The sequence below is a fragment of the Lissotriton helveticus genome, chromosome 7 (genome assembly GCF_964261635.1).
Source record: "Lissotriton helveticus chromosome 7, aLisHel1.1, whole genome shotgun sequence".
Lineage (NCBI taxonomy): Eukaryota > Metazoa > Chordata > Amphibia > Caudata > Salamandridae > Lissotriton > Lissotriton helveticus.
The window spans coordinates 1,229,061,326-1,229,086,363 of record NC_136068.1 but is presented as its reverse complement, the minus strand read 5'-3'; the positions used below and the strand labels follow the sequence as shown (position 1 = coordinate 1,229,086,363).

The following is a 25,038-nucleotide window of genomic DNA, read 5'->3' as shown; positions in this document are numbered from 1 at the left end:
TCTGGTGGCCAGTCTTTTTCAGCTAGAAGGATGTCATAGCCCTTGGAGAGATTATCCCAAAATAGTCCCCTTATTTTTCTAGTCTTATCCCCCTCTATACGTAATGTTATTTCATAGATTTTGTGAGGTTTGCTAACTCTGGTGTCTGCAGTTTCCACTTGAAGGTATTCATTCGTGTCCACTGTCTCCAGATGATTCATAAGGACTTTGCGAGCTATGCTCACTTCTGCCGCGCTGTCTAGCACTGTCTGAGCCCATTCTCCGTTTTTCAGTTGTGTCCTCAGTATTCTCTGCATTGTTAACTATTTTAATGCTGGCTACCTTCTTTTTTGGAAATTGTAATTTCTTTTTCAGATGAGCAGGTTCCTTGTCTTTGGACTTGGCGTGCTCTTCTCTTTGTTCTGATCGTCCTCTTCTTTCCGATTTCTGCGAGGAAGTCTGAAAAGATTGAGAGGGACGCGTATCAATGTCTTGATATCTATCAGGCTTTTTTATATTATCCCTATTTCTAAGGTTATATCTTTTCCCAGAGGGGTCACTTTGGGGTGACCTGTGCCTTTGGTTAGGAGATTTTTCTCTCCGCCTAGGAGACCTTCCTCTGGACTGGAATTTCTTTTCTTTAGGATTGGATTGTTTGTTTCCATCCCAGCTCTTTTTTTGTGATGTTGAATTGTTATTAAAAAATATTTTTTCCGGACTTTCAATCAGTTGTGGTTTTACTGGTATTTCACCTAAACTATCTCTACCTAGTTCCTCATAGGATTTTTCTATGATTCTGGCAATTTCAGCTGGTTGGTCTGCTATATCTGTCTCTTTTAACCTCTGGCGGATCGCCACGTTTGCTGCTTCTCCCTTGATGTTGGCTAATAATATAGCCGAGACCTGCTTGAAGTCTTTTAGTAATTTCATACCAAGAGTTAAAGCGGGTTCTGGACCGTATTCGTCTTGAATTTGTTTTAGCACATCTGGTATTACCGAAATGGATGGAACACCGTGCGTTTTTGTGTAAATGGAAGCAAAGACTGTACCCCAAGTGTCACAGTCCTCCACGTGTGGTGCGATTCCCATTGGAAGACAGATAGTCAGAATCCTGTGTTTTTCTAACGGGGTGGTGTCTGGAAACACCGCCTCTATTTGGGTGATTTTTTGTGCTAGCCAGAATGGTATTTGTTCCCGTTTAGCCGGTACTTTACCTAGGCAGGACTGTATGTTTTGTGGTGTAATTTTATTTGTGTTCCCCTGGTGAGGGGTCAGCTGTGGAATTTTAATTGCTGGTTGTATTGTTGAAGTCCGCATCACATATTGGACTAATTGTCTATGTACTTTTATTAATTGTTTTAGCTGTGTTAAAAGCTCTGGTGCAGGCATTCTTTCGATGTCTGGATGTGGTGTGTATCCGGCTAGGACCGGCCACGTTGCTCCTGGTCTACCTAAGGGACCGAGCCTGGTGATGTGATTGTTATGTTTTAGGGCGCCATTAAATAAGAGCAGATGCTCTTGAAATTTAAGTGGTACTTCCACCTCCTCGAAAGGAGTGTACGTATCAGGAGGTTCCTCTGTTTTGTAATAGTGAAAGTACTTTGTTACAGCATTTGCTGCTGGAAAATGTATCCATGAATAGTATACCTCTGTCTGTCGATATTCGTGTGCCTCAATTACGAATATGACTGTGCCACCTCTAGGTGTCAGTCCGTTTTCTATAAGTTTTAAGGTTATAGATTTCCTTTTAATGACCGGGATGAGCATTATATCCTGGTCTGCGTCTTGCATAGCAGTATCAGCTGCTGCGAGTTCAGTTGCTATTCTAACTGTCTCTCTTTCCTCATCACTGTCTGCCATTTTACCGACAGGATGGTTATTTCTTTTGTTTGCAGATCAGGTTTCTTATGGAAACAAAGATTAGATGCACAATATTTTGGAACAGTGTATCCTTCAACGTTGACTAAACCAAGAACCATACATAGGAGTTTCCTCCTGCGAGGTCTGGCGGATATTACCTTTCACCCACTCCAGACGTCTTTGGAGTATTATGGGAAAAGGGGTCTGAGTGAAAAAGCACGACTGAGTTACTCTAAATGTCTTACGTTAGTTTTATCGCCCTTCCAAACGCGTTGGGCGCCATGTAGTGTAGTTCCTATTATCCCAATAGGCTCTGCGCATTGGAATAATATCTTCAATAGTATAGGCCTAGACCAGCCTTAACTAGGTCTACTACTGTCGATATTAGACTTAAAGTTTTGGGTTTGCCAGCTAGCTCAGAGTTCACTAGAAACGTTCTCGAATAGGCAAGGAGGAGTTGAACCTCCCTGGATAGACAAGAAGGGATTTAGTTTCTGACAACCATAGAACATGACAACTTTGCTCTCCCCTAATCAAGAGTGTATCTCTAGAGTCGTGTGAAAACAAAAGACGACTTATTTTACTCAGTCAGTACGTGCATTCTTAGTCTCACCAGATTGTAGAGAAAAGGAAGAGACGGGCGTGTTCAATAAAAAGATGTTATTTATTGATCAGTCTCTTTTCTCATACAAGAGAAATGGATCGATATTATTGCAATACTTATGGTTAAGTAAAGTGCATACATTAAAAGCAGAAGTATAAAATAATACTGTAAAAACATTGATATGGTTTCTAAGCCATATGAAGGTTTAAAATGAATAAAATAGATACATACATATATACATTTGACTAATCGTACTCAACTGGTGTTTCTAACTACGCCTACCCCGTGTACCTGACCTAAGCCTAATACGTGGGCGGGAATAGAAAGTAGCAGTTTAAGTTAAGTTTGTTTTGCCAAGTGACTGACTAAAGAATTCTCTGCGAGGGGTTATTCAGTTCTGTACCTGGAATCTAGGATGAATGAGGGATGGTATCTCTCGTCTCTGGTCTCGATATTCCAGGCTGCCTGCTAGGGCTACCCGGAAGCGCCGGAGCTGGATTTCTCGGCAGGAGAAAGCAGCGTCTCGTTCTCAGCGCGTCAGGAAGGCGGGGCTGCGCCAGCGGGGTCTGCTCTGCTCTGGGCTTCGGCAAGTCTGGCTGCTCCGATCTCGTCACCACCGCGTGTGTTTGCATAGGGCAATATCGGTAATATTTATACCTTTAAGGTGCCGAGATTGACGTAAGGATGGACATAGATACGTCAAAAAGGATGTCATACGACTTGGTCATTAGCACATTCTTTTGCTGAAGTTCTCGATGAAATCAAAACAATGGCCGCAGGGTTTTTCCCAGGTTGTCATAGGTTTGATTTGTTTTGAGAACTCTGTATGCCTTATCAGGGGCTGGAGGAATATCGCTTGTCTAATTAGATGGCAAGCGTTATGACCTAATCAGATAACACGTTCCTGTGCCGTAGTGTGGCTTTATCAGATAACGGTTCCTGCATCATGGGGGTTTTCAGCATCATGGGCTGGCTGCTAGTTAACTTGTTAACCAGAATAGGGTCAGGAATAGGGGGATCGATACAGAACCTATAGGAATACATCACACTGGCGCTTCAGACTAGTAAGAATTGACCAGAATGGAATAGGTCAGAACAGAAAGACAGGGAGAGAGGGGGTTAAACCTTAGGAAAGAGCCAGATTTTTAGACTCCTACGAAACTCTATCAGAGAATCAGTTTGTCTGAGGTTCAGGGGTAATTCGTTCCACAGGCGGGCACCAGCCACATTAAATGCCCTCCCTCCCAACTTGGAGCGTTTGAACCTGGAGGCCATCAATAGACTGGCACTAGAGGAGTGGAGCTGCCTCTTAGGCTGGTTCCATGTAAACTTTTCCTGCAGTGGGACTGGACCCAGTTCATGCACCGCTCTGAATACCAGGCAGAGAGACTTAAAGTGGACCCTTTCCTTAATAGGCAGCCAATGTAAATCTCTCAGTGTCAAGGTGGTATATGAGCGCCGCTGCCTATTAAGCGCCAGTTTCGCTGCTGCAGACTGGACTCTGCAATCCCTGGATGATATATTGTGGAGCCCCCATGTACAGAGAGTTGCAATAGTTCAGCCTGTTTATCACTGTTCATCTTACCACCAATGAGCGTGACTCTTTTGGTAGTAGCGGGAGTATTTTACGCAACATGCGCATTAAGGAGAAGAATGCGCTGGCGGTCCTGTTTGCCTGCGACTCCATCTGAAGGTTATCGTCAATCAGAACCCCCAGATTGCGCACCTTACTAACCGGCATTAGTGGTTCATCCTCAGGAGTCAGTTTAAACTCAAATGGAAGGTGTTTAGACATCCTGGCAGAGGAGCAGTACACCACCTCAGTCTTCCCGCTGTTAAATTGTAGGGAATTTCTTCTGAGCCAGTCAGCCGTCCGACGCATACATTGCTGCAACACGTCCAGAGATATTGCATGTTCACCTTCTAGGGAGAATGCCAATGGTGTATCATCGCCATAATTGACTAGGCTGACTCCAAAGGACTTGATAATGGGGAGCAGGGGCTGCAGATATACCTTAAAAAGAATAGGACTAATCGCAGAGCCCTGTGGCACCCCATAAACTACCGGGGAATTGCTGGAGGAAAATGGTGCTAAGGTTACTACCTGCTGTCTTCCTGCTAGATAGGACTGAAGCCATTGCAGTGCCCGTCCTTTCACTCATGTCTTATTAAGTCTCTCCACTAAGATGGAATGGCTCACCGTGTCAAATGCGGCCGACATATCTAGAAGCACTAAAACAGTGGCATTCCTGTTGTCGGCTCGCATGCTCAAATCATCCAGCATGGTGACAAGAGCCGTCTCAGTCCCATGGCCTGGGCGGAACGCAAATTGGTCTCTATCAAGCAGGTGATTATCCTCCAGAAAGCACTATAGTATCCTACTGACTGCTTTTTCTAAGATTTTGACCTGATATGGCAGGAGAGAAATGGGCCTAAAACTTGACGGGTCCAGGGAGGGCTTTTTAATCAATGGGGTCACCACCGCTTGTTTTCAGATTTCCGGAACAATTCTTTCTTCTAAAGACTGATTGCAAATCTGCCTCAGCCAGGAAAAGGTTTCTCCCCAAATGACTTTCAGGTTTTATGAGGAAGGGGATCAAGGGGAGAGCCCGAGGACACACTGTGCGCCAAGCTGTTAAAAGCAGCATCAGTGAGAGCCTGAAAGTTATCCAAAGTCGTTCATCCATCATTTGTTCTAAATTTTCTTGACCATCGTTATTATTAAGATGGAGAGTACCAACAATTTTGGCAATCTTGTCCTGAAAATAAAAGGCAATCTCATCACATAATTTTTGTGATGCTGCCACTTTATTATTCAGACAAGTAGGGGAGGAAAGGTCCTTAACGATTTTAAAGAGAGCTTTTGTCCCGTTCGACGGTTGTATAATCGAGGGGGCGTAGAAGTCTGCCTTAGACTTAAGAAGGAGCTCTTTGTATTTCAGTTGTACTAATCTCAGATCTTTTTTATCTTCCTCAATGTAGCTCTTTCTCCACTTCCTTTCCGCCTTCTTGCGGAGCATACACAGCTTTTTCAGATCTTCATTATACCAGTGAGCCATGGTTTTGTTCCTATTTTTAAGCTTCTTTATAGGAATAACTGAATCCAAAATGTCAGTTATATAGCTAGTGTAGATTTTATAGTTTTCCTCTACCGTCACCGTGGGTATGAAATTATTGGCCTCTGGGGCAGACATATTGGTTCTAATCTTGTCTAATTTTGCCCATTCCCTGCCTCTCCTATAGGTCCTTTGCTGACTGGTGCCGTCCTTTGAGTATGGCAGCCTAATATTAAAATGACTTAGATGATGGTCAGTCCAATTCTGAGGTATTATGTTTAGTACCTTAGTTGTAGTTTGGTTGGTGAACAATAAGTCAAGAGTATGCCCCCCTTGATGGGTGGAATGTTCCACCAACTGTGAAAGATTAAGATTTGCACATGTGTGCCTCAAATCTCTCAGATGGCTGCTAAAATTCCCATCCTCCCTGAGATTAAAATCTCCTAGTATAATCATTCTGGAGTGTGCCAGAGTTAGATTAGTAATAGTGTCTAGGAGATTTTGGTATTGCGTCATACAACCTGGGGGCCTATAACACAACAATCCTGTAAGTAGGCTGCCTCTAGGTGCCTGCAGCGAAAAACCCATAAGTTCTGTCCCCGCCACTTCATCTATCAGTAAAGACTTGAAATTCAGCTCCTCCTTGAAAATCACTCCCACTCCTCCACCTCTGCCCATAACTCTAGGCTTATGAAGGATTTTATATCCATTAGGACAGGCAAGCCCTATTTCCACCACTGACTCAGCCGTGGTCCATGTCTCTGCTAGGAACAATGCGTCCAGCCTTAAATCTTCGATCAGGCTTGAGGCATCCGCATAGTGCTTAACAAGTGACCGGCTGTTAATCAATCCGCATATGAGGGTCTTTTCCACAGTACTCACAAGAGCCGTAGGGTGGATAGCTTTACAGTCTATCTTATCTAGATTCATAAGCTGTTCCCTGCAGTAGGTCAGGCACCCTTGCTCGCCATCAGAACGGGCAGCATGACTGGCGCTAAGTGCTTCCGGGGTGCGGACGGGCGCAGACGGGCTTGCCTCCGGCGCACCCGCTGCGCACTTGCATTTCGCTGTTTAAATATGCAGGCCTATGAACACTGCCCAGCCCCTAGAGCGTCTCCCAAAATGGCGCAGAGAAATGGCAGTATGCCTGATCCTCCCTCACCCAAGATGGCGCTACTGATAGAAGATAGTGTTTTAACCCCGCTCGAACAGCGGGTGAAGAGAAGTAGTTTTTATAGTGCGGGTAAGTGGCTTTGCATTCACAGCAAGTCAGTCAAGCATACACAACTAGAATTTAAAAATAATGAACAAACAGCTTGTGGCAATTTAAAAAAATGGGCAAGTCCCTGCAATTCTTTCTACGCATCCGGCGTGACCGCGGTACAATTCTGGAGTCTTGGGGCAGCGCACTCACACTTCCCTGCTTAAATATGCAGGCCTATGAACACTTCCCAGCCCCTAGAGCGTCTCCCAAAATGGCGCAGAGAAATGGCAGTATGCCTGATCCTCCCTCACCCAAGATTGCATTCCCATTTTCAAACCAGTCGATGTGCCAATTTTACATCCCTAGTAAGTGAATGAGAATGATAGAGTCGAGCCCATACCTCCTTTCTGACAATTGTGAAGAAAGCTGGAGAGGGTCTGGAAATGTCGCTACACTAGTTTACAGGATTTCTTACTGTTGCTATTCAGAATCCTTACCTCTATTAGCATTTATTGATGCATGTTTGGATAACATGAAACCACTTAGGAAAAGTCTCAATTAATCCCTGTAATGAATATGCCAGTGGCAATGGAACATAGCCTCCTTCTAATGCTCCGATCTTTATGCCCCAACTGACCCTGGGTTGCCTTTGGTGCTGGTGACCTCAGTCAAGTTTAATCAAAATATATCACTGAAACATCCCCAGGCAGGAACTAGAAAGCCTGCTCTGCTCCCCTTGGAGTGGATGCATAACTTTTAGAATAAGATGTTGCTTTTTGTCGTAGGATGATACCAGTAAGCATAGCAGGTAACACAGTTACTAGCCGAATGAAGGGATTTGCATCTTTCTAGCACGTATGTAGTTGGTGCTTATGACAGTTCTGCAATGCTGTGTTGACTCCTCCAATTCAAGCCAAATGCAGTGGAGCAGAGATGTTAGATACACTGAGCGGGTTGTCCTGGTCAGAGGTTTTACGTTCAGACCTAGTCTCCAACAACTGGGGACACTTCTTCTGGTCAGTCCTGCAGTCCCTAGCTACTCAGAGCAGGCTGCTTCTTTGTAGCAGGTCTCGCTCTAGCCAGGTCTCCCGCAGGGTCTTGGAGTTAGGAGTCCTGCTTTTTGTGTCCCTGAAGCAGGTAACAGAAGGCCAACCACTTGATCCTTTGAGACAGTTCCCGTCCCTGGCTGCAAGCAGGAATTAGAAGTCCTTGTTTGAGTTCTTCCAAGGGTAGCCAGACGTCCGGATTCATCTTCTAACAGGTGGAGCCTTCTCTGGTGCAAGAGTATTTTGAAGAGGTGGTGGTGGTGCCAGATATATACTGCGCATTAGCCATTGATTGGAAGATTTCTACTGCTCACTCCTAACAATTTTCTTGCACTCCCCACCTCTCTTTTGCAGCTATTCCTCTTTGCCTTACTGTAAAATTACCCAGGAGCCCCTGTCTCTAGATGGTTGGGTAGAGCTGCCATCGAGAAGGCATATCTTCAGTTTCTTGGACCGGTCTCTACCTGACAAGGTCAAAACCGGGTTTTCCTCCTACTGTGGCTAAAGCCTTATTGTCTAGAAGGTTCCTGAGGGTAAACAGAGAAGCCCTTCTTTGCCTTCCCTAGTCCAAAGAGGTATTGCTAAACCTGTCCTTTGTTCTGCCAACTGTTCCTGTCATCTCTTAGATAGCTAATCCTTTTTAGGGAGTCAGCAGTTAACACCCATTTGCCTTTCTTGGGCCTAGAAGCAAGTCATTATTCTCCGGGCCAGAGTTGTTACCTCTTGTGTATTCCAGCACTGGAATTGTGATAGCTGGTAGAACAGGTTTTAATCCAGTTCCTGTTCAGTCAATCTAAAGAATATTGTTGCAAAGTTACTTTTGTGCTTAATTTAACAAAAATGTATTTTACCATTAAGTCTGATTTTAAAATCTAAGAATGAATTCACTTTGATGTATTTCTCTCACCAGTTCATAAGTGGAGAGTCGAAAATAAAGAGCTTAGTCCACCTTAGCCTATTAGAGAAAAGGCCAACCAGGCCTAAATAATGAAATAGCTTATGGCTTTTATTTCACTGTGTAATAGGTAGTGTGCCCTACTTCTATATGTTAGAACCTGCCATGTGGGATTACAATGCACTCTTTAAGGGTGACTTAGGGATATATCGTTTTTTTTTCAATGTGGCAAAGGCAGATTTCCATGACAAGTGTCAATGCAATGCATTTAATCTGCTCCCTAGCCCGAACACAGAGGTGCTCCTGGGAGATATATTTTTTAAATATGTGGGTGGTGTAAATATACACTGCGGCTATCTTATGACATTTTACTTTTGTTGCCATAGATGCTTTTTTGGCACAATTTACAGTGGACTTGTAGGGATGTTATATAGGTCAAATATTGGCCCATATGTACAGCACATGTTTTAGAGAGGATGCACATGCTCTTTAGTATTGTTTAGCTTTGGTAAAATGCACGGAGTCCTAAAGCCAGCAAAAATATGACCTAGCAAAAGATGAAAAATCTGGGGTGACTGTGCAGAAAAAGACTAATTTGTCACAGATAGCCAGGCAAATTCAGCTGTTAGCTGCTCCTCCAGTATTTGGGCATCATTGCAAACAAGTGATAGCTCCCTTACTCCCCCTAACCTGTCATCAAGACCTACCCCCTTAACCTTTCAATAAGACATAGACTTCTTCATGACAAATCTGAAAAAATGTGCTACCCATACTTTTCTCTAGAGTTGACAGGAGGCCAGTCAGCATGGGATGTGTTCTTTACCGATAGACATTGAGTCTGCACAATGCCATACCTCTATTTCTACTCATCTAGAGTGTGCTTCAGGAAATATAATAGCGATAATTAATAGTGCTCTTGATTGGACAAGGATGAAGGGTTTGTGTATCTTTCTTGCACTTGCGGCTTTAATGTTCATGACCGTTCTGCAGTGGTACAAGAGATACAGGCCCACATGCATCAAGCATTTTTGTAGTCGCAAACGGTGCGATTCCTTAAAATCGGCCGTTTGCGAATGCAAAAGTGCTGGTTGGGATGCATCATGCCATTTTAGAAGTCGCATCTTTTTTACGATTTCTAAAATTGCGTTAGCATATAAGAAATCGCAATTGTGCGATTTCTTAAATGCTATGCATCATTACAGAAAAATGTGCGATTTTTAAAATTGGAAGTGCAAATTACCACGAAGTTCAACTTCGTGGTAATTTGCGAAATTGTTTAAAAATGCACAAAAATGCATTTTTACAACTGTTAAGCTACAGACACACATGTCCTTAGGACTTGTGTGTATGTAACTTATGCTGAAAAGTACATTTCATGGGTGCCGGGAGGGGGGTGCCATTTTGACCCCCCTCTCCACCCTTGAAATGCATTGATGAATTGCAATTGCACATTGTGAATTCGCAATTCCCATTCATTCCTATGGGCATTTTGGCCCATAGGAATGAATGGGAATTGTGAATTCGCAATTGAAAATTTGCATTTTTTTTGCAAATCGGTAAAAATAGCGATTTTTACCGAATTGCAAAAAAAACCCAAAAATATTCATGCATAGGCTTTTGCGATTTCTAAATTGCGAATCGTTATTTTTCACAATTTAGAACTCGCAAAAGCCGATATTGATGCATGTGGGCCACAGATTCTGTACACTTACAGCTTGTCAGCAAGATGCACATTATCCAGTTTGACTCATTAGCTAGGCTGATGAAAGCAGGAAAGTCATATTCTCAAAGATAAAATGCTCCACATTCACCACATCATCATTGGGAGATATGTATCCCTACAATGAAGGCCTGCTACCAGCTCTCAGTACTGGAAAAAAAATTAAAACATTCCTCACAGAAATTGCATTCAGAACTGCTGTTCAAGTCCTCATTCTCTCATGTGTGAGTGGTGTAAACGCCCTGCTCAATAGTTTCCCAGACTCCACACTGCCCCGAGGGTATCCTACATGCTGCAGTATGTTTCATCTAGAAAATGAAAAAATAAGATTGGATCACCCCCATCCTCGTGCAACTCCACTGGCTTTCCTTGGCCACCTGCCCCATCTTCAAAACAAGTTGCATCATTTACAAATGCATCATGACCAAGCACCCCTACCTATCTGTCTGACAAACTCATCATCTCTGGTGGCTCCTAGCACACCCACAGCCAAGCCACCATTAGACTGGGTGCAAAGAAGCATAGAAAAGAGGTCATTGTTGTCTATGCCTCTAGAGTCTCAAATAATATCCTTTTGTCATCAGGACCATCCCCACTCTGCTCTATTTTAGAAAAGGGCTGAAGGTTCACCTTTTGAAGAACACTGGATTACAATGTGGCACCCCTATTGCTGATCATTCTCAGTCTTCACACGGAAATTCAAAATCTGCTCAGTATAGGAAATGTCAAAAGAAACAATTATTTTTTCAATACTAATGGCAATACAGCAAAAAAGTTCTCACACACTTTAGAAATATCAGTCCATGACTTAACTGAAAAAATGATGCCTACATGAATTTAGGCTAATATACAAGATCATGTTAATGACGAATCACATATTAGGGAAATTAAGCATATAAATTCAAATATGATGAATACAATAATAAACATGTCAGTATGTTTGAAATTTATACATGCAAGTATAAGGTACTCTTAAACTTTGTAAGTATGAATGTTTAAATTAAATTAAGACAAAAGTTGAAATATTTTGTCGTTTATATGTCAATTTGCTAGTACATATGTATAATACATGCTAAAGAAGTTTCATGAAAGCACGTTTAAGTATGACTGAGTAACACCTATTTATCTTATTTCATTTATGGTGCCACATTACATACACTGACATTGCAGTTCAAAATCTCATAAAAACCAAACTACTTCATATTGTTTTCATTTTAGTTTTATGAATTTCACACTCATATCAAATTGGTAAGTAATATTTATAACCTGAGATTGTTCCTCCTACATTTTACTAACACATGTAAATGAATAAAATAGTATCTCTATATTAAAAATCACATCTATATTAATTAAACGAATAAAATGTCTCAAATATGCCGTTCTTCTGCATACATTTACAATGTAGTAACTATACTTTGTATATTTATGTAATTTTTCATAACGTGTAACTTGCACATATTTATTGCGGTTTTCACAGAGGGTGTCATAAATAATTCCTTTTATCAATTAAATACTTGATGTAATCTCTGCTCTATCAGGACCAATGGAAACATTTGTGTTTACATTGGGACTTAGGGCCATATATATGACCCTTACAATTTGCAAGACGCAAATTGTGTCATTTTGCAGCTTGCAATATGTGACTCGCAAAATGTAATGTACAAGAGTATCTCAGACACAGTTTGTGATTTCTAATGGGGTCACAAATTGCCTGCCTCAATAATATTCATGAGGCAGGTGCAATTTGCAACCCAATTAGGAATGGCTAGCACTCCCAGGGATGGTGGCCTGCTAAGGTCAGCAGGCCACCATGTATGTGACTGCTTTTTAAATAAAGCAGGAGTTTTCTAAAAATGCTTAAGGAAAATGGGATGCATTTAAAAAAGAAAAAGAAAAAGTTTAAATTTTTGCAAGTAGGCAGTGGTCCATATTTTTGCATACATTCACAAAGTGGAAGGGGTCCCCTGGGTACCCTTTCCTGTTTGTGAATGGCTTACCACCTATTTAAAGTAGGTGGTAAACTGGGAGTGTTTTGCAACCGCAATTACGGTCACAAAACAACCATACATCGAAGTTGGACTCACTATTAGGAAGGGACGCCCTTGGCACGCCCCTTCGTAATAGCGAGTCGCAAATACTATTTTCTGAGTCGGTAAACGGTTACTGACTAGCAAAATAGGGTTTGTACATGGGGCAGACCTATTTTGCAGACGCAAACAGGACGAATGTAAGTGGTTCCACTTACATTCCTTTATTTCTTTCTAAAGAACCTGCCGGCTAAAGTCTCCTGGTTGGCTTTTCCTGAGTGAAGTGAGCTTGGGGAGTTACATGCGTTATCTCTTTTATGTCAGTATACCACCTCAGGTCAACACAAAGGTGTATTTAGCATAAAACCCAGATAATTTTCGGATCCATGGTTGATGCCAGAACAACTCCACTTGGGACAAGGGAACTGTAATTGCTTTACAAGAAGACTAAAAAGAGTTAGATGAAGAAGAATCTGTGGAAGGATTATGTACATATCAGAGAGATGATTATCAAAGGTAAATTGATTTTAATTATTTTGGGCAATTAGTAGTCAGAAAATGCACCTGCTAATCCTACTCCCTGTTCCCTTTAAGATTGTATTTATTACATTATATTCATTTCTGCTCTCTTGACTCCGTTCTTGAAATAGTTTGCCGAATAGTGAATTTTTTAAGTAATAAAATCAAATTGAAATCGTGCATGCCAATCAAGCAAGTTATGTAGACCCTGGGCCGTTTTAGAAATCTCCTTTTTCTTTTGTAGTTTTCATTTTTTGTTACGAGCCGTACATTTGTACGTCCAACTTTTTTTGCTCTGCAGCAATATCGTGAAACCCACTCTCGTTTGCTGCTGCTGTCTAACTAGGAGTCCAGTGTTAGTTTTTGTTGCATGTATACTGTGCCTAAACATCACTATGCAGCGCTCATTCTCCCTGCTAGACTTCGTGTATTAGACAATTACTGATCCACTCTCCCTTCATCAGTTTCAAAACGTTATAGAGTGAGTTCAAGTTATAACCATGTACAGTTATATATCAAGAAAACGCTAGGAACGCACAGACCATAAGAGATGTAAACAGTCTTTTTTTATCGGTTGTTAATGTGTCAAGAAGGAACTTAGAACGCACAGTTTTAATCAGTTCGAACATCGGAAAGACATTTTAATCTGAAAATGTACAGACGCTCATCTCGTAATTAACTAATTTCAAATATTTTTCCCTTCCTGGCTGTAGAGCAAGAACCGACAGTCAAATGCCAATCTTTAGAAACCAGAGCAAGTACAATTGCTACATGTGTCTTTAGCTGACTGGTAGGAAAAGCTGAACTCAACAAGTCCTTCGCCATAAAACTCAAACTACAAACTACGTATAGCAGCAGAAAATTATGTAATAAATCAAAGTAAACTTTCATTTTTATAGGCACCATGGGCCAGATGTAGGTGGCCATTTACCAACTGGTAACGGCCGATTTCGGCCGTTACCGACCGGTAAATGGGTATTTGTTATGTAGGGGCCCTATTTTACCGATTCGGTAAATTTACCGAATCGGTAAAATACCGAATCGGTAAAATACCGAATCAGTATTTTTACCGATTCGGTAACTACTGATTCGGTAACTTCCTGATGTAGGTGGGACTCTTCTGAGTCCCAAAGGCCTTACAGATTCGGTATTTTACCACCCAATCCAATTGGGTGATAAAATACCGAATCCAGGTGTGCATGCACATTTGTGCATGCACACCTATGCCATGTGACAGACAGACATGCCCTTAGGGCATGTCTGTGTGCCACATGTCACAGGTGCCTGTATTCGCGGTGCTAGAGGGTGTCAAAGTGACACCCCCTGCACCCTTGCAAAAATCGGTATTTACCGAATCGGCAAATACCGAATCGGTATTTACCGATTCGGTAAATACCGATTTTTACAGATTCGGTAATTCAATTACCGAATTTACCTAAATCTCCCTCCTTCTATTTTACCGATTCATAAATACCGAATCGGTAAAGTTCGGTATTTATGACTCGGTAAAATAGAATTACCTACATCTGGCCCCATATTGTTAACAGGGAAACGTCTGTAATGGAAATATCCCAATACTGCTTCTACATGTAGATGGGAGTAGTGCTTAATTTGACCCGGTGGTTGCAGGTCGGGACCACAGACAGCTGTTTTTAGGGACCGGCGCTCATTTTTCCTCGACAGACTTTGATCCAGAGGACGAAAGTGAAAAACACACAAAAGACTAAGAAAGAGGAAGATAAAAACTGAAAAATGTGTCAAGATAGAAAGCAGGAACATGCAAGAAAGAGACGAAGAGGCAGGAAGTGTCTGGTGGTAGATTAAAGAGGCATGAGGTAAGCAGGGCACACGTCCTAAAAAAAGAAGTGCGGGGACGCCGACGTCACGGAAGGTGGCTTGAACCATCAGACTCATTGCCTCCCCTCGCTCACCTCTTAGATGCAATTGCATCAGAGAAGCCAGCAGGTGAGCAGCGTTCTGATTGAGCTCCGATCTCGCCCAGAGAGGCCTAAGAGTGAATGTGTGGCTCCATTTGCTCCAGTTATTGAGCTCCCAGTAAAATAATTGGGGGGATGCCGTCCACCCGCGTGGTACCCCTACTCGAACCCGGGAGGTAGGACTGCACAACCTAGTATTCTGCACGCCTATATTCAAAAGCGCCAGCCTCATGTTTCTGCACAAAACTATAGGCCGGCACTAATTCTTCTTCTAATTAACCACTTGATAGGAGTTATGGTTACAACCGGAAGAGCAAGCAATGTTTAAACTGCAAAGAAGGGACATCTGGTTTTTAATTATGGTTGAGATGCCTTCTCCATATAAAATGCCTGTTTTGTTTTCAGAAATTACTATTAACCATTCTGCACTAATTTAGGTAATGATTACTCACATTTCTCTAGGTCTTCATTCCAAATATAGTTCAAATAGTTGATATTTATTGCTCTCTTTTACAAGAAAAGCTACTGGACAAATATGCACCAATCATGAAAATAACGCTTGGATCAGATTTTGTTTGTCCTTATTTGTATTTATTTTGTAATTAGCAAAATATAAAGTGCATTTGTTTATAGGCAGCTCCGCCCACCACGTTTTTTCCCGACCTTAAAAGCTGAAGGTTAAAAGTTGCCATTATGTAGAGCACCCAAGCTAAGGCTGCTACATAAATTAACACGCCTCTTTTCCACTTGAAACATGTGAAAGACTAGCGAGAGGGCAGAAAGGGAGCGGATGTTAAGTATTAACTTTCAGCCTTTAAGGTTGGGAAGAGTGACATATCTTTCAATGGAATAAATAAAATGGTTGGATGATTTTCGAAGTTAAATATTGTGAGCCATTTAGTCACCAAAAACTTGTACAGTGAAACATTTTTTTACGTTTATCTGTACCATGAATTTTTCCAGAACAAAAATGTGGACATAATTATAAAGTTAAAACCAAATGGGATTAGTTAGTCTCTCTGCCAGCAGAGAGAGCTGCTGACCTATGATGAACTCCATCAAGGGAACTGGTTTCAGAAGAACAGCATCATATTTGAGAAAAACTGTATTTATCCTTTCCAGACCATCTAATCTGAAACTTCTTATACATCTAGCCAACACTGACCTGCAGAAGAAAGGAAGCACTTTAACCCATCTGTAGGTTACCGCACCAGTAGCTTCTGTTTGTACTGCTGTTCGGTCAAGGTGCATTCTAGTCTGGTCTTCCTGTGAAGGCATGGCAAAATGGTTTTACCGCCACAACACATAGCCCCTCGTTCAAACTGGGTGCCCTGATGCCTCCTGAAAGGAAACTTGGTATTTGTGCTGGATGACCCCAAAAGAGGCAAGGCATCAAATCTCAATCTCGAGGGACAAAGGGCACATTTTGACGATTGTGTGTCTGGTTCACAGCAACTTTGAATCCTTTGAGTCCAGGTTAGGTCAAGAATCCTTTGATTGATGAATTCTGCCTCTAGCAGATCCCGCTTGAATAGTTCAAATTAGGAGTTGTTAGGGAGTTTCTTCATGTTGAAGGGTGAACCCTCTACTTACCCTAACCTTACATGAAAGAAGACCACATCATCTCATCAACTAGCTGGCCTGACTTTCAGCCCTTGACCCTAAGAGTTCCATAGAATGCACTGTGAGTTTTTAGAGGTTTCCATACTTACCACTCCATAACAGCAGACAACTATAAACCTATTGTGTTCCTATAATGATTTTTTTGTTTTCCATCTTCAACTTTGACCACCTTGAACAATCCCTTTGTTTTTTTGTCAATTACACTCTCCTTTACCTTAATCTTGATGTGAACAGTTCTTTATTTCCTAATTGTAACTGTTTGTACTGTTGCACACATTCTGAACACATTTTGATCTGGGGAGTGCATTACTACCCTGGGCTGGCTACTAAAAGGGAGCTTAATGAAGCTTGTTCACCTTTGTGGGTTGTTGTCTTAGGCATTGTCCCAATAGAGCCACTGTCCTGCATAATCTCACCCATAACAAGCCTGGCCATTTTCCTACCAACACCCAGAATGCCTATAACCATCAACAGTGGGATATCCCTCCACCGAATGAATAAAGCTTTGAGGACTCAGCTCATCAATGACTACACATCTTAATATCCGAAAAAACTGTGATATTCTGTACTTCCTGTAATATTAACGCTTGACCTACAGTGACGTCATATGTTGCAATGCATTGTTAGTTGCTAGGTTGTGATTCAGATTGTTCACGGTTCCAGTTTACTTACAAGTTGGTATTGCTGTGGCTGGCTGGGTCTCTAATAACTACGTTTTATTATACCACTTACCTTAATCCATGAGCCTCTGGAGTTCTTCTAGAAATAATTTGAAGACTCAGCTCGTCATCGACTACACATCATAATATCCTAAACTAAAAATCTCTCCCTAACCGACCACAGACCCTTCCTTTTCTGTTGGATGCTATTTCTGCCCTCTGGTCCTGTAAAATAATTACATAATAAACTAACGAGAAAAAACAAATGTGAAAACATTATGAATGTTTACAATCTGATAGTGTTGTTCAGTAAATTAAATCGTAGGAATCTAGAAGATATGTTATGTTTGATTCAGAAATCATGCAGGCCCTCAATCTGTGAGCATTGATTCCAATGGAAGTTGAAACAGGAGTGCTCCGAAATGTGGACTACGAGTACTGTGAATAATGGTAATATTCCAAGACCTCGCCGTTACAGTTCTTAACTGTTTGTGTTAAGGACTGAGACGGGGAGGTCTGACGAGGAGGTAATGCCACACTTTTCCCATGATTAAACACTGTACCTAAGTTTGCCAGGTATTACTTAGCTGAATTTATGCAAGGCAAAACTGTGATATTCTGAGTTTCGTTGCTTGTAATGGGGGAAGCATTCAGTAATATTGTGTTATGCCTCATTCCAAAGTGTGGAACTAAGAATGGCGAGGTGATAATACACATGGCAATAGCCCATTAACGGATCACTCGGAATGATGAACATGAGTGTCATACCTACAGCGATATTGTGTGTTAACTGTGCAGCATATACACAATAGATTTGGCCAGTCACTTTGACAACCGCCCGCTATCTACCACTGAGGGACCAGGGAGCATATTTTCTTCAATAACAACAATTTTGAATACTTCCTTCTAGCCACGTCACCCAGACTACATCTTGGACCCACCCTGTGACCAGCGCCCTGAGATTGTCCTGCTCCGATGACCATGGAGAAGACTACGGCAATGAGCTCCCTGAACCCAGGAGCTGATGACCCTCCAGAGGACAAAGTATTTGTGGCAACCAAAACTGTAGTATAGATAGAGTGTAAGATTGTAGGTATTCATACAACTAACAAGGCTATGTGTAAATAGCAGTGTTTAAGGTGTTATAGGGCTACAGTTCGTGTAACTGTCGTACATTTTTATAGGGAGGTACTTTGAGCCTCTCGTCTATCTATGTAGGGAAAATATGTTTTATGTATGTATGTATATTTTCAATGGGTGGCATAACCACATGAAAAAGCAGCTTAGAGCCTGATTTAGTGTTTGGCAGATGGGTATTCTGCCACAAACGTGACCGATATCCTGTCAGCCTTATCAGAAGTGCATTATATCCAAATTCACTGGTAAGAAGGGGAACAGAATATCCGTTGCTTTTGCGATGGAGTACCCAGCCGCCAAACTGTAAATCAGGCCCTTAGTCTGCCTGCAAAGTATCTAAAGCCAGTGCTTTACTGTCTCAGAATACCAGCGTCTTCACAGCAGGATTGAATTCACAGCAACATACATCGGGTAGGAACGCCTGCCTTGAGCTCACTCTACCCAGCTGCATAATTGCACCATTCCAATAGGGCACCAGGTTGCTACAATGGACCTCAAACATTGTCTTGGTAGGAAAGTAGAACTCACAAGGCAAAACTGTAGGTTTCTTTCCCCTGGGGCTGCACTGTAAATTCTTTGTATATTCTTTTTACTACAATAAAAAGCCTGACAACCGCCTTAGAATCTCTGAATATTTCTTTTGTTTTCGTCTTAAATATTCATACAAATTACTTCTGTACTGATTCCTTTCTTTCTATCTTATTTAACTATTCCTACCGCCTAATAAATAGTCAATAACACAGCCATTGAACTGGACAACTAGGCAAAAAATAAGTTGGTGTGTCTTGTTGAGAAGTTTTGCTCTGACTCTGCAATTGGAAAGGCACCTATCGGGCACAGTCTAGCGGAGCCTGCAGCTACATACGAAATTATGGCGCCCAGGGCAGCAAAACGTCTACCACCCCGTCCAACCTTCCACGCCCAGTGACCAGCCAGAGGTATGATCCCAGAACAGGCACCTGATATGAGATTACTCAATTCAGGTCCGGGAATAATCCGCACCCTAAAACAACTCTCTTCAGTGCAATAAAACACTAAGAAAAGAAAACAACCCGGCTGAAATCTTCCATTACTGATAGAATTGGAGACTTAACATTGTTGTATTAAGAAAAGGAATGGAGAACTTATTAAGCATTTTTTTCATTTAATTTATGTAATGACGAGGCTGAAAAGATGTCACCGTCGAGGGCATATATCTCTGCATCGGAACAAACCGTTTTATTTATCAAGAAGATAATAATGAAACCAGTATTTTGCTGTATTTGTATTTCGACAGTTAATAATTAGCTGTCATTCCGTTATAATTAGAGCAATACTAGAAGTATTGCTAGTGCTGACAATAACAATTCATAGTAATAACCAATCTACCTTAATTTATATGTTGTTATTGATAATTAAAGGATAGAGGTGTTAATAAAAAGGAAAAATGTGAACACAATTAAATACTGCACACTGGAACTTTAAATGCAATTATTAGTTAAGAAAAACGATCGAACAAGAAACGGAGTTAATAAAAAGATATTTAGCGTAGGTATATCCCTTGGCACAGGCGAGGTTGTTTGTGTTGAGCTAACTGTAATAATTAGGCTGGCGTTTACTAATTACTTAACGAAATTGTACACAATCAAAAAGAATTACAAAAAAAGATCAAGCCAGCTGAAATTTGTAATGGATTCAATTTGAAATGAGTCACTTTAAGCTAAGATATTTTGAAGTCTATCCAGTACCCAAACAGATCACCCAATCCATACCACTGAACGCATGTTAGAATGCTTCAGGCAAACCCAGATTTGGAATATATGCATTTTATTTTACACTACAGTATGGAGATTTTGTATGAGGAAATGTTCACAGCACGCTGGTTCGAAGTGATCTCTGTGCAGAGTCGAGGACTAGGTGCACAGTAAAGCATGGATTCGCCTTAAACATATGGTTGGAGGGGGAAGGACACAAGCCTGCTTTTTTCACCAGACACCCCACCCGTTCCAATCACGTTTCCCTGCATAGGCCTAAGTGAACCATAACACGTTTATCTGCCATTACTTGCTGTGGTGAAAATGCAATATGAAACCGTGTATGACAGAACTGGGATAGCAGGGTGTGAGTCAGGTTTTAGGTCTTACCATAAATCGCTTTTGAATAAAAGACTGATTAAGCATGTGAATGGCTGTCGTTTGATCATAAACGTTATATATCATACTATATTTGAAAACGTTTTATGTTGGAAACATTCTATGATGTGGATACATGTAATATTGAGTGGGGCACCAGGGGCAGGGTTTAATGTTATGGTCTTACCATAACGTGTGAATTTCACTTTTAAGATTTGTCATCTAGCCCCTAATACATCACTGTCAACTATAACTCATCTTTTATCTTTAATTTCTTCAGGGAAATTCATTGTTTTGTACATGATGGTTTCTATTAATAGAGAAGGTTCTCAGAGACAAGTTGCAACTCTTCCCGTGTCCTGTTTGTTATTACAAGGAGGGCTCTTGCGGTATTCTGTAATAGGTTGTAAACTGACATCAGCAGGGCCCCATGTTCTAGAATTCCCAGCGGTTGCCTGGTGTGTGGCGAACGATGACACTTGAACAAGTGGAAGAGAGAGTTGATCCTGAGAAGGCGTTGTGAAGGACCACTAGTACATGAGGCTTATATAAACGATATCAATAAACTACTTTGGACTTTCATCTGTTTTATGGAGTGACTTTTACATTGGTGACGAGGAAGGGATTGAACTTCACATCCTTCAAGCTACAAGCCTCAACATTGTTTTTTTCACCCCAACTAAACTGTAAGCTGTGTTATCTCTGATTTACGCAAGGCTGCCACGCTGCCTCGTTATCTAGGCCTCAAAGCGATTTTTGCTGGCTGGACATCATGGTGTACAAATAACACTTCAGCAGTATCTCCACAGTAAGAAGGACATGAAGAGTGAGTCCTGCATACACAGCAGACTGATATTAAGATGGATGAGTGCGGATTAGTGCAGTGGGTGAAGGGAGCCACTTCGGAAGGCGGCCATCTTCGTCAGTGGTTCACCATGCCCTTTAACATTATTTTTTATTATTATTTTAACACCTGAATATAATGGCATCTTAACCTTTGTTTTTTTCTGCAAATATATATATATGTACTTTGAATGAATGAAGAATGTGTAGAATGCTGGAATCATCCCCAGAGGGGTATCCCCATGCTGAAAGCGGAAGAATCAAAGCATAATGGGACACTCCGTTATTAATTAACTAATTAATTACATTATATGTGTAAAGATTAAATATAACAGTGTGTGATGGCTGATGTAAAAATAAAATTCACAGAAGCATTCAGTACCCTTGGAGGCTTTTGCAAGCTCTAAATCAGACAGAAATGTATCCCAAAATTAGGAGTAAATGTTTCACTCTGTTGTTTGAGAATTGACCATGGTGATTCGGGTTAATTGCACAAGTTATTGTGGCTTTTTCTAAGTCAAACAAGTGTAATCCAAGGTTAAGTTGGAGTGATAGTTTGTGTGAGAAATTGAATTATTAATTTGGGGGGGGTGATGGTAATCCATCCCAAGCAACAATGTTGCTATCTAGTTAGATCCGGTTAAAGGTGTCAGTAATTAAACCTAAAACACCAAAGTGACAAAAACCTAATAAGGGGAACTGCAGATAAGATTTTTTAAATACAACCGAAAAGTGCACAAATGGTAGTCAATTGGTAGTCAATGGCCACGTAAGACCAGGAATAGGCACGATTTCCGGCCAACCACAATGGACCGTGGGAAAGATATACTAACAAGGTGTGACCCAGTCTGTTTGCGTTGGGACTATCAGGAAATTGAAATTCTTCAGATCGGAAATGCAGCAGACTGTATCCCAAGAGGACTCCATGATGTCAGATAGGCGTTTGACCAGGTCCCAGTGAAGTCATTGGCTTTGATTGAAAAAGCTCCACACAGCACAGGTTCAAATCTTGTGCCTGGAGAAGACCTCTCGTTGGCAGGATACGTTTGATGCCTTTGCCTGGTCAAGCATTCTACCTTTGGACTTTGTCTCTTTTTCAGAGCTCAGAATCCTCCAGCAGGGCAAGGTAGCAGTCTTTATCCTAATGGTCCTTCATGAGGCTTGACAAGGTCTCACTGGATTTGCTGCTGTAGAGAAGCTACTAGCGGGAGAAGCCTTTTTCTTCTGCCTGTTGGTAACACACCACTGGTGGATCAGTTTGGCGGGTTAGTCCAGCTCCTCCAGAGTTCTTGAAGTCCTACGTTTTCAGCGATGTTAGGAGGAGTACACCATCACTTAGCCTAGCATCTCAGGACCTCAAAAACATCACTTGTGGGTCAAGTCTACGAACTGACCCTTGGAGTCTACTTCTTTGTACTGAGTACAAGTGGGTGCAGGTCCTGTCTTTCAGGTCTCATTGGTCTCAAACAGCAGGTGCAGTCTTCCACAGACCCAGAATATTCTGAGGAGGGTGCCAGGGATGTCACAGTTATGCCTGTTGCTAGCTTGTGGGTGGGGTTTACTCCTGGCCCCACCGTAACCAAGAGATAAAAGGTTCCCAGGGGTAACCCTACCCATTTTTGCCACTGTTACTGTGTGCCATAGTGCAAACATGCCCATAGTGTTCCTTAGTCACTAAATCCAAGATGGAGAAACCCTTCTCCTTATGTGCAGAGCCTGTGTGCCCACCCAGATATGTGGCCATGGTAATGAACAGTCCCCTCCTCCCCAGTCACTTCAAACCAGTCTTGGGGGCAGCTCTCCCCCATAGGGTTTGATACCTGTCTGACTGGGAAGACTGGTGCATCTGTGAGCTAGATCTGTGTGTACCAGGGAAAGCCTCTTTGAAGTAAGTTATGTTCTCCTGCCAGAGGAAGAAAATATTTCCCCACACCCAGGCCTTTGTCTACTCTTGGAACAGTCTTCACATTTCATCAGCGCTGTTCAGGTAGGGAAAGTGTAACTTTCTGTTCCTTTTGCTTAATATTTATTTTGAATCTGACTTTACCTTTGAGTTGAGCTTTTAAAAATAGTAAAATACTTTAAAATACCATATACCCTGCCTTGTGCGTTCTGAGTCCTACATAGGGGTGAATTAATAATATTTAAAGGGGGTATTTTCTCCTATAAAAAAGGGTTTATTTTTATAGGGCTGGTTGCAGTTTTAAACTGCAGCTGCCAGGCTACTGTGACAGGCTTGGAGTCATGATTGCCTAGTCACACTAGTGGATGGCTATTGTCCATAGGTGGCTGTTAACATTTCATGCTATAGGTGTACTTAGGACACCATATATAATGGACTTATAAGAAAGTTAAATAGTCCAATAGGTGTTAGCCAATTTGACTTATTTTAGGGGAGAGCACAGTGCACCAGTCCCTGATTAGTAGTGCCCCAATGCACAGAGTCAAATCAAGTAAACATTTATTCGGTTAATATTTCATAACCATAAAAGTTAGCATAAGACAGTGTCAGAAGCTGGCCTGGTATATGATGTCCACTTAAGTAAGTGGGCACGCTGCACCAGTCGAGAGAACCATTATGGTGGTTTCAGAGGTCTCAGAAAACCATAGAAAGCTCTCTAAGTGGTAGCTGTGGAGAGCACCCTTCAGGCGTAGTATAGAAGGAGTGTAAAGCAGCTTGTTTTACCAGAATGCAATCTTATAGTATAGGTTAAGTGAAAAAGAACCACACTAGGTATTTTTAAAAATATAAATTTATTATATAATAATCTCCAACACGTTTAGATACCTCCTACTCAGAGATGAACACAATACTTTGCAAAGGAACACAGTAAATAGCACAGAATACACAGTGGCCCCCACTAATAAAGTGGTATAAAAACCACGACTCGGGTCAAGACAGTGTCGAGAGGACGTAGAAGTGCTGGTGAGCCAAGGAGCCACCCAAGGTGAGTAGATAGGGACCCAGTGTGGGAACATGACAGCGTGCTCCGTACAATTCTATGTGAAAGTCGCAGTTGGATTTTTAAAGATTAAGGACCCTTCCCAGTGGGCCCTGAAAAAACCAAGTGGAAGACCGAAGGTTGGAGAGCCACCCCACCTGTGGATACCGTAGTACCCAGGTTACCTACACCAGGGAAGCGTGGGGCAAAGGTGTGAATTGGTGTCAGAAACCGCTGTCGAACCCAATGGAGTACTTCAGGAAAGTTATGCTGCTGGCAGAGGAGAAAGTGTCCGGTGGAATCCGAAAGTGGATTCTAGTTAAGAGGTACCTGCAAGCAGAGGGGACAGAGTCTATGTCACTCAGGAGTGACCAGGAGACTTGGAAGACGAATGCCCTCAGGTGTCGGGAGTTGTAGGATGGATGGTGATGACATTGACTCTGCAGCTGTGAGGACCAGGTGAAACTGAGGAAGACCAGGAGCCATGCACAAGCTGCCCCATGTCAGATGTCGATTGCTGAGGGGTCGGTGTCCTGCAGGATCACTAACAATCCTTGGCAACTGCAAATCACACAGAAGTCGAAGAAGGTGCAATGTTGGGACCAGCAAGGTCCAGGGGACTCACCAAAAGCAGGGAAATCAGGGCGGTCCTCAAGCAAACAGGGGAACCCAAAAGAAGCAAAGGTGACCCTCAAATGCACCCACGAGCCAGAGGCACTGGAGTCGCGAGAGGACCTCAAGCAGCTCATCAAAAGATACAGGCCACGATGCATAATAGTGCAGTGGGGCTGAAATTTCTGATCCCTGGATGTGCTCGAGGTAGGGGCTACTTGGAAGCCGAAGATCTTCTTGGAAGGACGTCACCAAGCCTTTGCA

General features: G+C 42.0%; 1 protein-coding gene across 3 annotated transcripts in view; it reads left to right on the top strand.

Moving 5' to 3' along the window:
• STXBP4 (syntaxin binding protein 4) overlaps positions 1–18,883 on the top strand; it is a 599,190-nt gene extending 580,307 nt beyond the window's left edge. For all 3 annotated transcript variants that reach the window (XM_078654416.1, XM_078654418.1, XM_078654417.1), the window contains exon 17: positions 18,040–18,883. In XM_078654416.1, coding sequence (XP_078510542.1) covers positions 18,040–18,154 — 115 coding nt within the window. In that variant the 3' untranslated portion in view covers positions 18,155–18,883. The remainder of the gene's footprint in view (positions 1–18,039) is intronic.
• Positions 18,884–25,038: the final 6,155 nt, after the last annotated feature.